We start from the raw sequence: 16,220 nt of genomic DNA on the forward strand, positions 1-16,220 counted from the left end.
CCAGCGCTATAGAGATAGTGGTGAGAAAGGAGGGGTGGGAGGAGTGACAAGAACAGGGAATGACTGTGAGCGAGTGAGCGCGCTTAACCCAGCCACTGAGTGACTCTTGTATCCAAGGACGAAGGTAGCAACGCATCCGAACGCCACTCTCCGCCCACGGACTGCTGTGAAGACATGAGGACATATAGGCACTCGGCAGCACTTGTATAGACTCAACAACATTCCAGCCCCTCTTTGCGAGGTTTCCCGGCGCTCCGACTCGTCCGTCAGATCGATAGCGATAAACTCGCCGAGCTTGTTTGAATGGAAGTTATTTCTGTTTGGTTTTTCCCACTTACTCCGTCAGCGCTGTTGCACCTAAAACTGGCCCACGTTTGCTGTATGTGTTTGGCAGAGGAGCAGATCGGAGAGGAGGTAGTAACAGGTGCGACGTGCCAACGTGGATTTGGAGGTGCGGAGGAGCGCTGAAGATCATGGGTAAATCCAACAGCAAGCTCAAACCCGAGGTGGTGGAGGAGCTGACGAGGAAAACCTACTGTGAGTAACGTCGCGTCTTTTTTTTTCAAAGGAAATCCTGCAACAACAACAAGAAAAATCTGTTAAAGGAACATCCATTTTAATGTTGCAGTCAGATTTCAAATTATACACCGACTGTTTTCTACTTTACATTACAAACCCTGTCTGCTGGGATAATGTGATGATGCCGCAAACAGTTTCTCATTATCAATAAACTAAATGCCAGCTGGGAGCAGGGGCCTCTGTTTGATCTAAATTTGCATTTAAATGTTGGATAGCAAACTGTGAAGGGATTTATGAACTTGGAGATGCTGAGGATGTATATAATTATCAAGTTTTTTAGATGAGGATGTGGTTAAATACGAAGCTCCTGGACCCTCTGTTTATGTAAATATTTAATGAATGTACCCCCAGACGGATAGATTGAGGAAATATGAAGAGATATTTGATTATTAATACATGATTACTAATGGAATGACAGCGTAGAGACTCACAGAAATGGTGGAACGTAAAGCCGGGCCCACATGGGTTCTTGTCAGGACACTGCAGATTGACAACACTATCCAGCACTATCTTATTTACTTGTGATCCTTTCTATTTTCAAAATTTACGCAGAGACCTATAATTCATAATTAGTGTCAAGATGTACGCTCGGAAGACGCCGTGTTCATCACTCGCACGTTATTCCTGGCCCACGGCATTATAATGATTATTATTTTAGCGGTACAGTGTGCAGGTGTGGGTGGGAGTTGACATCCATGGGCTGCTCACTGACAGAGTTGTTTTTTTTTTTTTATGGGGAGTCTTTCCACAGCAGAACCTAGGAAGGCTGTTGTGGCAGGAAATTACTGTGGAGGAAAATTGGGCTTCGTGCTGGGCTGGGCTGCTTGCTGCTGTCCTCTCACTCACGCCCTCTCTCTCTCTCTCCCAGTCTTTTTCTCTCTCTCTCTCTTCCTTTCTTACCCTTTCACCCTGCCTCTCTGACTGTATCCCCTAATTGCCCTCTTTGAGCAGGGAATAGAATAGTATAATTAGGATCTTATCTGGTTAGTATTGCTAAGAGGGGGCACCAAGCATTCTCTCCCAGCATGACCCTTCTCCCTTCTTGTTGCTGAACTCGAAATTACTCTATCATTTCTGCTTCCCTTCATCCTATCGCCTCGTTCTCTCCCTCTCGCAGGAGAAGCTTTGTCATTTGTCATTTTAGTCGACACTTATCTTTGGCTCTTGACAGATTTGGGACTTGGTACATTTATCTGTGTATTTTTTGTTGGTTTCTGTGGTAGAGGAAGTAGGATGTTTTGTTTTTTTCCCCTTAAATCCCCCAAATAATGCCCTGTGTGTTGATAAGTATCCAGTAAGGACAGGCCCTAAGTAAAGTCTGAATATCTGTTGTTGTCCATCTAGTGCTTTGCTGTAGCTCTCAAGGAAGTAAATGCCCTTTTGATTTCAGTGAAGGCTTAAATAGACAGTATACTTAAGAAAAGGTTGCAGCCTCGTTGTACTTCAGGGAGTTCCATTCGCCCTGTGTGTGTGTGTGTGTGTGTGTGTGTGTGTGTGTGTGTCTTTGTCTGTTCTGGCATCGCACCGAAAGACCAGCAGTCCTATTAAAATGCCTGCAGGTTATAGGCTGTGCCCCGTGTAGCAGCACGATGATTTTGTACGTTGTCAAAGCCATGAGCAGGCTTCCCAGTGACAGGCTACAAGCTGGATGTGTGCATGCAGACCCTGCAGGGCCAGGGCCGCGCTGAGTGGACCCTGCACTCTCCTGATTGCATTATTGCTCATTGCGTCTGACTGAGTTATGTAATAACATTTTTATTATTAAATCATAGTCATGGTAAATTGCCCCGAATTTTTTTGACTACACTGACTTTTGAGGCCAATTTAATGGTAGCTTGGTGGATTTTTGTGAGGTTGACCCTGACATTTATTGCCTGGGAAAGGGTCACATGACGAGTTTCTTGGTGGAAACGCTAAGCAGAACAAATTGAGGCCGAGATATTTGCAAGAAAGATTACCTCACCTGGCCTGCTTATTTATAGACTCTCATAGTGGAGTATTTGTGTCAACCTCATTGTTAAGTTTTACAACAATCGTACACATACTGTACAAATGTCTCTTTGCAGCTTTGTTGTTTTCATGTGTGTCAAATTCTGTGATCAGTGGCATTTGGATTGGAATGATGTGACTGGAAGTTGGTCTTATATACACAGTATAATTAAGTATAATTCATACGACATTGTCTTAAATAAATAAATAAATAAACCTGGTGTAGTAGACCTTTTTCACTGCAGATTTTTGTTAGGACATTACATTAATGAGGGTTCCACTCTAGGTTTAAGCTAAATACTTGACTCTATAACCTGTAGAAGAGGTTTTTTGTTTTAAAACATACATCCCATAATTTCTGGATGGGTTCCAATTCTACGACGGAGTATTAGGGCCACATTGAGAGAAAAAAAAATTCACAGACTTCGAGAATAAAGTCATAGATTTACAATAATAAAGTCGTAAATTTACCAGAATAGTCGTAAATTTACGATTTAATAAAGTCGCATTATTCTAACCTGTTTTAGAAGAGGAGAGTTGTTATAATGAGAGTTGTTGAGCATTTTGTAGAATTGGACTTTAAAATAGGTTTGACAAACAAGGAGATACTTCATCTTTTGGCACATCAGCATCACCATTGTGATAAGTATCAGGACTTTATAAAGTACAGGCAAGAAAATGCATCCGCAGAGGGAACCAGGCGGACTTCGCTGCTTTTGTGGAGGGGGAAATAACTGGAAAACTGGTCGACTGCAGGGTTATCGGTGGATGCATCGGAGGGGTTTTGTGGTTTCTCAAGTAACAATCCGACTGATAATTAAGATTTTGGATCCAGAATTTACGACTTTATTCTCGTAAATTAAGACTTTATCCTCGAAGTCTGTGAAACTGTTCTCAATGTGGCCCTAATACTCGGTCGTACAGTTCAGTGATTGAGAAATAATTATACTGTATGGTCATTAAAGCATTGCTGAAACAACAAATCTAATCGCGGCCTCAGACTTTTACACAGTGCTGTTTTGTGTGTGTGAAGCAAATTCTGAATAATAGTAAATTTGATTGATTTGTCCAAGTTTGCTTTGCCTGTATTTTCTTGTCCTTCTCCCACTTTGCTCCTGTGTTGTATACGTTTGGAGTAACCATGACAACGACCGGTTCAAGGTTAAATATTAGAGGACATTATCAATTAACTCACCAGCTCTTTGTTGTGTTTATATGCCTTGCGTTGCCTCAGGCCCAACACAAGTGCTAGTAGATGACGTCTATCCTCAGACTTAGGGCAGCATGAATTCAGAAAGTCTCTCTCAAAGGACACAAGGTTAAACCAAAGCTATTGATTTTCAGCCCTTGTTTTCATTAGTAACCTCAGGAGCCAGGATGCTAAAATTGCTTAGGGTGGAGAAAGTAGAGAAGAGACAAGGGAAAGCCATGAGGGATTGGTTGATAAGATACTGGCAGATACAGGTGCTTGTGTGGGCACGATAACACATCCCACCTCCTAAACTGCTGTCTTTCTTAAATGTGTGACTGACCTTCATCTTCTCAGCCTTGTTTGTCTTTTTGTGGCTCCCTGGGGTTTACTCCCACTTGTTCTCTGTCGTGCTGGTCAGGAGAAGTAATTAGTCATCTCCTCTGATAGTGTGCGTGAACTCGCGGGTTCCGCAACTCGCAGCTAAACGCGACTAGTTTGTAATAATTACATGTTGACATCGTTGAATATTTTTGGTCACATTAGAAGCTATGTGTTAGAAAGGAGTGGGCCAAGATGATTAATGATGCTACTACAGTACTTGGCGCCCGTGTTGTCTCTTGAACAACCAAAGTTTTTTCTTGAAACTAATGTTTGTCTTTATTTTCTCTTACAGTTACAGAGAAAGAGGTGCAGCAGTGGTAAGTGTGTGCATTTGTCTTTAATGTGACTTGTTTTATTGCTTATGTCTGACTGGGCATTTATGTCATTTACCAGCAGAGCTTTAAGAGTGTCTTGTATCCGCCATCTTTGCTAACAGTTACGCTAACAGGACCAAGTGTCACTGGTGGGCACGTAACAAAGAAAAGAATGAAGATATTTCTCAACTCAGGGGAAACTGAGGTTGGGAAGGATAATTTTTCAAAAATGCTACCCCTGTTCTAGTAATACAAAGCTAAATGCTAATCAGTTACACTAACAGGACCAGGTGTCCTGTTAGTGTAACTGTTAGCAAAGATTGCGGACACTGATTACATTCTGGGAATTGAGGTCCCGCCCCTTTATGAGTGGGTCTAAAAAGTGCGGAATTAGCGTTGCAGTGTCACTGGTGGGCACGTAACAAAAAAAAGAATGAAGATATTTCTTGACTGGAAGATATTTCTTCATTGGAAACTGAGGTTGGGAAGCACAGTTTTTCAAACATACTACCCCTATTCTAGTAATACAAAGCTAAATGCAAATCAGTGAACTGTTCCTTTAAGTCAATTTTGATCAAGGATTGGTTTATTTTTAGTCTATTTACAGTTGTTGTGACACTACCCCGATGACAGATATAGAAAATAGAACGACTTTGAAGCCTTACTGAGGTCGAGTGACTGTAGAAGCTGATAACACTCGTATAAACATTCCCATGATGCAATCCAACAACATTGTTTGGTCTATTTTTAAAAACAGATAACTGATATAAAAGGAAAGGAAAGTTTTTTTCCACAAAGAAACTCACAAAGAGGATGGTGATTTGTAATCCTTCCTGTGAGCCAGATTGACCTGCACCAGCATAATCTCGTAGAGGTCTGGCCTGTGTCTCCTCTCAGCCTGCGCTCGCAGTGTTCTACTACATCTACTTACATAAATCACAATGAAACACATACAGTACACCAACGAGACACCTTGTGCCAGCTTAGGTCTCAGTGCTGTCGTAAGAATGGCCATTATTGTTCAGGTGTGTTTTTTCTGAAGGCTGCGGGCAAACGGACGAGAGACAATGCATCTTCATTACAGTGGTGACTCAACCAAAAGTGTAGTAGTTGCTTTTTGCCCAATACACGCTGCTGTTAGGCTATTGTCTTTCTGGAAAATGCAAAACAAAGCCTTAGTGTGTTGTCAGAGGAGCGAGCGATGTAATAAAGTGTTCACACTTCAGTTCTTTTGCATTTCACGACCTAATTTTGCATGCATGAAAAAGAAAAGAGCTCTGCCTCAAGAGCGAGTCGACGTTTGAGGGGGGAATGAGTGGTGCTGGGGCACATTCACAGCTACACACTGCACAGCACAGCAGCAGCAGCATTAGATATCACCGGGCATTGGCACGTCCAGAGCCTTAAAACAGGCATGTCACTGGATCTGCCTCGGCCCCCCCCCCACCACCACCTCCGCTCGTCTTAATCCCTCAACCCCCAGGCTGTTCAGTCAGTTAGCTCAGCATCACACTGTCTTTCACAAGAAAGTTTGCATGAGTCTTCACTTGAAGATCAGCAGCAATCAACACGGCGGAGTGTGAGGGATGAGAGGGAATTTCACCAGGGGAAATGCCAGATGGCGTGTAATTAGAGCACAGGCACAGACACAGAAGAATTAGCGGGGTTCGATAAATGCCATTGTTGTGCTTTAAATGTGTTCTCCTTGCAGGGAACATCATTAATATGCTTGGGGCTCACCTGAAATCAATGACAAAAATGCCATAGCGCAGTGATGTTCCGGCCAGCTGGGCAGCAGCAAGAGAAAGTTCCCGTACAATGCTTTAGCGAGGCCACCATGGTGGATGCCAAGGAGCTGAGCTGGTGCCAGTAATAAATACTGTATCCTCATGCTGGCTCTCACAGTCGAGTCTGATGCACAGTGTCACGTCTGCTGTGTCCCTGCAAGTACAAAGTGTGGTTGCAGTATTATTACACTACATCAAGTACAGTGTGTGTGTGTGTGTCTTAGCACCAGTGTCACCAAGTCAGACTTCTTGCACTCGATAACTTCTTTGCAAATGAGTGATTAACAGCAAACGGCGTGCATCGTGCAATCGTTTGCACCTTGACAGTGAAACGCTGAGAGGGTTAGCAAAATAAACAGCCTGTACCATTCCAGTTGTTGGGGTACCAAGCACAGAAAATCACGTAAGACGTCACAGCCTTCTCTCAAACAAAGCCTCGTTCTTGATGCTATTCAGTGACCCTGACTTGGCTCGGACTCACTTACACTCACAATGTGTTAGACAATATCAATACACTCAACTGTCACAATATTCCATTGTGTGATCGATTCTTTGAAGCCAAATGGAAATATTCCCGACAGTGATTTTGTGTTGTATTTAAGCCTCCAACCACTAGTTGGCACCAGGCCACACTATATAAATAAAACTATACATTGTTTGCTATGTATAGCCTTGCATATAGTATTCCAATAAATCACAATATATCTTCATATCTAATAAAATGAAGGTCAAATAATTTATTTTTTTTAAATAATGAAAATGACAATAGACTAAAGAGGGATTGCATTAATTAGAGGTCTTTAACCATTTTTTTTTGGCAATTTTTCATTGCAGAGCATGTTTTCATAAACATGTTAAAGTTATCAGTGAAGTGACACATTGTGGTCATTTTATGAGTCAATATAAACTTTAAATTAGGTTCATGATTAACTCATATTTTGATGATTTTCTTGATTAATAAATGTTGTAGCCATCCAATCTTTCACAAACCTCAAAATGACAATTTTCTTTATTTAGCGATGAGAGAATTTGAATTATCGCACAAAGGACCTGCGCTGTTTTATACCCAAAACAGTGAAGTCAGAGGTGTTCACCTGTGTTTCTCACGCAGTGAAGATTATTATGACACGTGTATCTTTGTCATTACCGTCATTTTTCTACTGCTGCATCTTAATGACACTGACTGAACAATAAGACACCTGGAACCACTAAGGGCATGCGGATCGTCTACTGCTCCTGAAACGTAAATTAGAGAATCCGTCGTCTTGACTGCCAAAACAAATCAGACTGTGAGTGCAGGTGCACTGCCTCACAGATACAGACTATTCTGTTCTTTCTCTTTTTGCTTGAAGCGTTCCCTAGGCCATAATATAACACACACACACACACATTAAGTATGTTACAGTTTCATTTAGCCTTATAGATATAATATTCCCTGGTCCCTCATGAGGAGAAATGACCATCAAATATAGGTGAAACGGTTTGGCTTTGTATTATGATATGCATTGTATGTTGTGCACGTTGAATACCAATGAGGTTGTACTCTGCATGATATAGAGCGAGGCTTTCATTTCCCTGCATCTCCAGATAATTCAAATGTGAGAATTACATGGTTCTCTGCTTGCTGAACTTCCAGTGTCTCATCAGCCAGTCCCTCTGTCTCTTTGACTATGGGAAGCTGTCTTCGTTATCTCTCGGGCAGATTAAAAGTAAAGAGTTTTAAGCGGAGTGAAGAGACAGAATGTCAGTGGAAGAAGATCTCTCTCGACCTTCATTACTCTCTCTGGCCTTAATTACAGAATCTCATGAACATACAGTGCTTCTTTGTGTGGACTTTTTTTTTTTGCTCTTGATCAAGAGTAAAAAGCTCTTTTGCAATTCTTTTGATAAATAGATACAATTATTTCTGTAAAGGCTCACACTCTCCATTGCTCACTGACCTGACTTACAAGGAAACTACCTTCCACTGAGTGACTGTGCTTGAAATTGCTTATGAAACGCGTCTATATTTAGGTTAATAGAGATGTTGAGTTGCCCTCGAGAAATGTCGTTTCCACTGGCGAGAGGAAGCTGTCAGACTTATCTATCATCTATGCATATTATCAAAGAAGGAATAGGACGTAATTTGATTAGAGTTAACCACTCCGGGCCTGCTATTGAATTAAGGCAATTGTCTTATCAGTGAAAAAGTGAACAAGACAAATGGCTTTTACCTTTTTGATCTTCTATCGTGACTCATGGCCGCTGGGTAACTTCCCTTTCCTCATCGCTTTCCATTTCTGTCTTGATTATCTACATTATGAATGACATTTCACCTCTTAAAATAATCTCCATCTCTGCTTTGTGTTTCCAGGTACAAAGGCTTCATTAAAGACTGTCCGAGTGGGCAGCTGGACGCTGTGGGCTTTCAGAAGATATATAAGCAGTTCTTTCCTTTTGGAGATCCCACAAAGTTTGCTTCCTTTGTCTTCAACGTCTTTGACGAAAATAAGGTTTGTATGTTGACCCTCTGCGAGACAGAGCAAACATCCTGCGACATTGGTTCATTCAGAATGGCAGATAAATAGCTTTGGACTGGCTATTAAATGTTAACAGTTAGTGGTTAGAGAACAGCAGCTCCTTCTCTCACTGGAGGCTCTCAGTTTTGTATCCATTACAATTCTGAGCCGAATCTACAGTGGATTATTATAAAACAGCATCCATCATGAAGAAAGCATTTTTTAATCCCTGTATGTGACTTGAATTAACTAACGTAACGTAGATGAACAACGTTAAAAAAACTCCTACTCAGATCAGATAAGAGGTTTGGGGGTGTGTCGCAACTGATAACATAATAACGGCCAATAACATAATAATTTAAATGTAATAAAACCAATAACATAATAAATTGCCAATAATGTGATAACTTTTTGCCAATAACGTATAAAAAAATCTACATCTGGACAAACTCATAAGGAGGTAGAAACAGGGAGGAGGGGAGGAGGAGGAACACATCAAAACATGGGTCAGGAAGGTTTTAGGATCGGGAGCGAGAGCGGCTGTAATAACTTATTACGTTATCACTTTATAGTATTTTCAATTTCTGGAGAGAAAGTGTCACAAATGCATATTTTTGATGACAACACACGACAAGCACTCCTCAGTACTCATGATACTGTCCTCAAATAAACATGGTCGCCAATAGCAACATAATATTGGTCATCCCCACTTTTGTGCCAGAAATCATGGCATACTGTAGGTGTTTTGTGGGATTTTGTATACGATATTTTGCATTTGTTAAAACATCTTGTATTGCACTTGGTCACTTGTTTGAATAATATTTATTGTTGCTTTTGTTTGTCGACATGAGTCTAACAAGTCGGGCACAGATGGTTCCCAGACGGCGAAGCTAGTGTGCTGTCTCGCTGTTTTTGATGGTTTTGCAGATTGTCATTGGCTAAACCACAAGTGAGGATGATTCACATCCAACAATTAAATCTGAAGCCGTCGATTGCCATTGTCTGACCGTGTGGTCTCTGCATGCACCTGTAGACCAGTGTGTCTGAAGCTTGAAGGCGTGTATTCGATTGGTTTTAGCTTAATAATGTCAGCTCACACTAGGGTTGAATCATTTTGGCATAAATGTTTTAAATACAACATATTTAGAATGATTACTGTGTGATATCTGTGAGGAACATCGATGTTTTCTTCAGTCTGTAGAATATTTGATTTGATTGGGATTTTAATACAATTCCGATGAATTGTTCAGCCCTAGCGCACAAATCCTTAAAATGAAGCTATTATTGTAGACTAAGATGTGTATGTTCAGCATTCTTTATGTTTTAGGTGGAGGCATCATCTTCACAATACGATGACAAAGCAAGTTTTAAGGAGGCCACGTTAGTGTGATGTCGTCCACTTTTATTGCAGCAGAACAGCGTTAGTCACTCTGTGTTTAGGATGACTAAGCTATAGAGCTCCTGGGATGTTGAGGTTTATTGACCTCAATTACGAGGCGCTGCGTCAAGAAGATCAGAAAACCCCTGTTTTCTGATGTTGATCTATGACCTTCATTAGAGTCGAGACACCCTATATTTAGAGGACACATTGGACAGTTTTTATGACTTACTATGTAATTAGCATTGAGACTTCAGGATTGTCTGTGGGGTCAGATGTCTGATCGTGATAAAGTTAGCTGAGCCCAAGGCGGCGAAGAGTGACTGGCTGAAGCACGAGCTGTGGCTGGACACAGTGGTTACAAGCACAATGTGATGTTACAATCCATTAATCCATTATTAAAGGATTAATTCACTGATTAGCATTTAGCTTTGTATTACTAGAAGAAGGGTAGTATTTTTAAAAAATTGTGCTTCCCAACCTCAGTTTGCCCTCGAGAAATATCTTCATTCTTTTCTTTGTTACATGCCCACCAGTGACACTTGGTCCTGTTAGCATAACTGTTAGCAAAGATGGCGGACACCGTTTACATTCTTTTGTTACGTGCCCGCCAGTGACATTTGGTCCGAGGCTTGAAACTGCATCGCTAATTCCGCACTTGTTAGACCCACTCGTAGGGGGACGGGACCTCATTCCCACAATGTAAACAGTGTCCGCCATCTTTGCTAACAGCTACGCTAACAGGACCAAGTGTCACTCGTGGGCATGTAACAAAGAAAAGAATTTCTCGACACTGATCTCCCTTCTGCTATGTTAGCGGACTTTATCGCTAACACGTTAGCATTTAAGCTAGCGGTCTTTATCACTAACACATTAACATTTAAGATAGCAGGCTTTATAGAATCAGAATCAGACAAACTGTATTGTCCGTCGTAACAGAAACCCTGCTTTGGCGTGGCTTCTTCTTTCTGCAGTTTCTGCGAGGTTGGGGGGGGGACTTGAAAGCACTTGCTCGCCAATAATAAAGCAGCCGACAGCCCGTTCTCGTGGAAAGACCTGCTGCTGGCGTAAATGATCAGGGTGAAGTCATCAGGGTGATTGCGAATCCCCAATCAGTGGGGAAAAAAAGGCCCCAAATCAACTGCAATCAGATACTCGAGATCGGGATGGGGACAACCCTGTCTTTATTACCTTGTGAGACTGTAAAACTGACGTAGTATGTAAGTAGATGGACTGAACTAGCTGCTCGATTTATATGCATTGCTCTCGACGTCTCTGAGAATGTGAAAGGCGTTTTCTTTTGTGCCGTGCTTCAGTTTGACTTTAGAGAGTCTGATATGGTTGCTTGGTCCTGGAGTGCATAACTTGATGACTCGGGCTGAATCACTGCCATTTGAGCCACTTTGAGTTTGCGTTTTTCTTTTCTCTATGTTTGCCGACTGCCTGTGTTAGCGTAGTACTCCTCTCTCTCTCTGCTGCACAGACTGTGGCCTCACAGAACAGAACAACACCACAGGCTGCCGTTTTGGGAGGTTAATTGGATTTTCTGACAAAGCCAAAAGGCAGCAGTGGTGTCACAGCGGAACATTTCCACCCCTTTGGACAGTTTTGTCCGCTAAGCCTATTTGTGACGTGGAATCCTCACATTAAAACAAGTGAAATATCTTCCCTCACACTGTACATGTGCTGTAGCGTTTAGATGACGAGCCGGTAGCATCCATCCTAGTAATGACCCGGGGTGGCTTATATCTGCCTCAGGAGAGAGAGAGAGCCACGTGCCGGGCAAAAATAGCAGCTGACTTGGAGCAAAAACGTCTGGCCTCATTTTCCGCAGAATACAGGAAGGACGCCGTGAAAGAGCAGCGAGGAGTTTGTGAATAATGCGCTCACCTGCTGAAGCCGAATACCCGGCGCGTCATTCTTCCTCTCTCTCTTTTGTTGTCACTCTCCAGGACGGGCGTATCGAGTTCTCCGAGTTCATCCAGGCCTTGTCGGTGACTTCTCGGGGCACTCTGGACGAGAAGCTGAGATGTAAGTTTGCGCACCTCCCTCTTCTGTTCTCTGACGTTTAAATTTCCGATTCAGGATTCCTAGAAAACAAAAGCAAATAAACGAATATTAGCGAGATACAGCCAACCTCTGCAAGCTTTGGGGTTTGTAATCCAGCCTTTTCTTCTAAATGAAAGACCAGAAACTGTAACCATACATTTAAATCCATAATAAAGTATGATGAGTATTTATATCTTGAATTGTGAAGTAACACTTTGTGCTTTGTAATCTGTGAAAATGTATACGGTTCGAATCGTTTGTCGTACACTTTGAGGCGACTGCAGCGCTCTCATCTCCACTCTCTACACAGGGGCGTTTAAATTATACGACCTGGATAACGACGGCTACATTACCCGCGATGAGATGTTGAACATCGTCGACGCCATATATCAGATGGTGGTACGTTTTTCCCCGAAAACTGTACTTTGTGCACAAGTTCAGTTTGAGGTTGAAATGTTTGACGAGTGGAATGATGTGATTCTCTCAGGGGAACACCGTGGAGCTGCCGGAGGAGGAGAACACACCAGAGAAGCGCGTGGACCGAATTTTTGCGATGATGGACAAGGTTAGAGGTTTTATTGCAATCGATATAAAAACACTGAATAATAATAATAATAATAATAATAATGATAACGCACAAGCGGCCTTTTCTTTTATTTCATTTGATACAAGCGTAGATATTGTGCAACCCCGAGGGCTTTGACATGTAGAGTTGTTGGCTTCACTAACTCAGCCTGCAGTCTCTAAACATACCCTCCACTATTATCCCTCTGTGCCTCCTCGGCCCCCGAGACTCCCTCATCTTCAGTGAAAGCTGAGACGCAGGGCTTGCTCGGGTGTGTTCGTCAGCCCATTGGTCGAGCCGTGCAAGCACGGCGGCACCGTGTGATTAGTAATGGCAGAAAGTGGCAGCCGTCCAAGTGCGCTGAACCAAAGATCTGTCCTACTGCACAGCATGGGTTTAAAGCTTAGTGGAGCCTCTTTCACCCCCTACTGGTGACAGCGTGTTAGAGCGTCTGCTCTCTCGTTCCTCCCTCAGAATGCAGACGGGAAGCTGACTCTGCAGGAGTTTCAGGAGGGCTCAAAGGCGGACCCTTCTATTGTCCAGGCGTTGTCACTCTATGACGGACTCGTGTAGCACTGTAAGGTGAGTGTGCAGAAATCTCACACCTTCTCTCTCGTGTAAATTTATATTTTATCTCGGGGGGGAGAAAAAGGAAGGAATGTTGTTAGGTGGACTGGAAGCTAAATCAGGAAGACACTGTCTTCTCTCCGTTTGTTTCTTATGAATTATTCAAATGTCTCCTACGTGCGTGACATACTCACATTTAGAGAAACAATTAATCGATTACTAAATTAAACTATTTTGATAATTGATTCATCGTTTTGAAGCTTTTTTTCATGATTCAAACAAGATTTCCGAAGCTTCTTCAATGTGAATATTTTCTTCATTTCTTTGCTCTGGATAACAAATAAATCATTAAAAGTGAATCATTCTGGTTTGTGGATTTGAGAACATCATCATGTCCAGGTCTGACGAACACCGATCGACATTATTAAAGGTTTTCTGATGTTTTATGGACCAAACGATTCATCGGGAATCGAAAATAATCGTTAGTTGCAGCTCTACTGACATTTAAATACCCTCTTTTGATTCCTCAGACGGACCAAACTCGGCGTCCTTCTGCGCATCACACGCCAGTCCCCGCACCATCACACCCGCGACAGGAGGAAGCCACGCCCACCTTGTCCACCCAGGAGAAGTGGACTGCGTACTTTTCTTCGTCAAATAGCTGTTTGTCAACATTTCCACAAAAAGGACCTGTGAAGAAATATTACCGTATGTCCTCTGACGGGAGAAGTCCCTGAGTCATTCGTCCGTGCTTCTGCAACCGTGCGGCACCGCGTGGCACCGTCGCGTGTCGAGTCGCGGTTCCGTCCGCGGACAGAAGCAGGAACCCGTGTTCCGAAACGTCGGCGCGCGTCTTCGCCGAGAGATGCCCGGTGGCACCGTGCTCCAGCTTCAGAGTCTGAATCTGGGGGGGGGAAAAAAAAGTGGACAAATGTATGACGGGGTGAAAATGTGAACACTCGCTTCAAGTCTCAAAGAAGTATCGTGTACATTGTGATGATAATGTAAATATGACTGTAATTTATTTTCTGCTTTGCGGCATTTATGGGAATCTCCTCATAAATATGGAATGAAGTTTTAATTTTTTATCAAATTGTGTTGAAACGTACTGCACTGTATTTTTTATTACCGTCGTGGAATCGTTCGTCTTTATTTATTATTCTCTCACATTCTGAAGTTTCCTTATTTGTCGAAGACGTGCTGAAGAAGTTTTTTTTCTATGGATCACTTTACCATGTTTGCCATCTGTGCGTTCATTTCCCCGAGGCTGCACAGGACATGACCGAGCGATGCGTGGAATTCTCGCGGCTTGCGTCGCTCCCGAGTCCCCGCCCTCTGCATACACGGCGCCGTGGTCGTCGAGCGCGAATCAACTCTGGCTGTGAAGCTTTCGTGTGCGCCGTGGTATTTTGTCCCGCGCGAGGCCAGAGCATGAGCCTCTTGCTTTTTCATTCTCGGTTCCCTTCAGTTCGAGCGTCGAGATGTTTTATTTGCTTCACTGGTTTTAAGGCGTGTGCAAAAAAATTGATAAATGTCATCGATCTGTTTGATTAGCAGTGTAAGAGCACAGAATAAAAATGCATTCAAGTGGCCTTCCTGTGTCGAACTTCATATTTGAATACATTTACAGAGCTGCCAGGACAAATTGGTCCAGTGTGTAACTATTAGTGACATCTAATGGTGAGATTGCAGAATGCAACAGAGGACTCCTACACCGTGGCCTTTCCAAAATAAAAAAATAGTCTCTTCACTCTCTCTGCCATTTAATCCAGACCATGGTCAAGAGGAAACGTGTGATTCAATCTCCTTAGACTCTGCAAGTGTACAGCAATGACCAATAACACACTTCTATCCCACACCAGGACAGTGACATTTCTGCGGGGCGCGTCAGGCTTACTATTCCACCCGTTGATATGTGGAGGGGGATATTTTTCACTGAAAATAGGATCAGTGTCGGCCGAATATAAACTCGCTATTTATAAGAACGAGGCTGTTGCTGAGACAATTCTCTCGCCGGGTCCAAAATACACACTCACACGCGCGGTAGCGTGTGCGTAAAGCGGCGAAAACCCGCGTCTCCTGGGGGCCAACCTTAATTGAGGAGGGACAAAAAAAAAATGGAATTGAAGAGGAGGGGGGGGCGGGGCGGGGGTAGTTGGACAGGGTTAAAGCCCGGAAGTCACAGTGGGCTCGTGTTACACACACAGGTTGAGTCTCGGGAACCTTTTAATACCATCTCCGCCCCCGTTTGAAGCGTCAGAGCAGCAGCTCTCCAGGGGCTCGACAACACGCAGCCAGTCCACACACAACTCCAAACTTTACGCACGGATGTTCGCCTGTGGAAGTCCCTCTCTCTGCTGAGGCGCATTGTTACAAACTTTTCAACTTTTTTTTTTCAACTTTTCTACGCTCTGGAAGCAGCTCCAAAGAAACAACTTTCTTATACTTTGACATTTTTATTTTAAACAGACAGATGCAGTGAATCTAAACAAACAAACAAAAAAATGACCGCTGTGTTAAAGTGCCTGGTCCTGGCGCTGTGTATCAGCGCGCACAGGCTCTTGGCAGTGCCCCGGCTGGAGGAGGAGGATGGATCCGGTGACAGCGCCTCGACCCTGGCCTTTGTGTTCGACGTTACCGGCTCCATGTACGACGACCTGAAGCAGGTGATAGAAGGCGCCTCGCGGATCTTGGAGAAGACTGTTAGCCGGAGAACCAGACCCATCAAAAACTTCGTCTTGGTGCCCTTCCACGACCCAGGTACGGTTTCATTAAATACACATAAATAAAGCTGCACCGTCATGTCATCTTAATATTTTGTTCACTGTTGCACCCAAAAACAACTCCAGAGCCAGAGTTTGCGCTGCGCAGGACCCGCTGCCGCCTGTAAAGCTGTGAATGACCACCATCACAGCTTTAAC

At 43.1% G+C, this 16,220-nt stretch overlaps 2 protein-coding genes and 1 long non-coding RNA gene across 3 annotated transcripts in view; 2 read left to right on the top strand and 1 right to left on the bottom strand.

Moving 5' to 3' along the window:
- Nucleotides 1-470: 470 nt before the first annotated feature.
- LOC122769588 lies at nt 471-12,163 on the bottom strand. The gene is made up of 3 exons (XR_006360448.1): nt 12,009-12,163; nt 6,196-6,396; nt 471-574 (listed from the first exon to the last, which is right to left on the bottom strand). It is a non-coding gene; the product is annotated as an uncharacterized LOC122769588 (long non-coding RNA).
- LOC122769587 (neuronal calcium sensor 1) lies at nt 471-14,891 on the top strand. The gene is made up of 8 exons (XM_044026234.1): nt 471-537; nt 4,434-4,458; nt 8,596-8,734; nt 12,071-12,149; nt 12,478-12,566; nt 12,655-12,732; nt 13,207-13,314; nt 13,830-14,891. The coding sequence occupies exons 1-7, from the start codon at nt 474-476 to the stop codon at nt 13,303-13,305; spliced, it is 573 nt and encodes a 190-aa protein (XP_043882169.1). The 5' UTR covers nt 471-473; the 3' UTR covers nt 13,306-13,314; nt 13,830-14,891.
- Nucleotides 14,892-15,573: 682 nt separating this feature from the next.
- The window catches only part of hmcn2 (hemicentin 2), a 43,013-nt gene continuing 42,366 nt past the window's right edge, over nt 15,574-16,220 (top strand). Inside the window, exon 1 of the mRNA XM_044026225.1 lies at nt 15,574-16,059. Coding sequence (XP_043882160.1) covers nt 15,804-16,059 — 256 coding nt within the window. The 5' untranslated portion in view covers nt 15,574-15,803. The remainder of the gene's footprint in view (nt 16,060-16,220) is intronic.

Source organism: Solea senegalensis, linkage group LG5, assembly GCF_019176455.1.
Source record: "Solea senegalensis isolate Sse05_10M linkage group LG5, IFAPA_SoseM_1, whole genome shotgun sequence".
NCBI lineage: Eukaryota > Metazoa > Chordata > Actinopteri > Pleuronectiformes > Soleidae > Solea > Solea senegalensis.

What these genes read in the sequence shown, in the direction of transcription:
- LOC122769587 (XM_044026234.1), top strand. Translation starts at nt 474, where the DNA reads ATGGGTAAATCCAACAGCAAGCTCAAACCCGAGGTGGTGGAGGAGCTG. An exon ending in TCTGGACGAGAAGCTGAGAT is followed by an intron (nt 12,150 to 12,477) that starts GTAAGTTTGCGC and finishes CTCTCTACACAG; the next exon opens with GGGCGTTTAAATTATACGAC. An exon ending in TTTTTGCGATGATGGACAAG is followed by an intron (nt 12,733 to 13,206) that starts GTTAGAGGTTTT and finishes TTCCTCCCTCAG; the next exon opens with AATGCAGACGGGAAGCTGAC.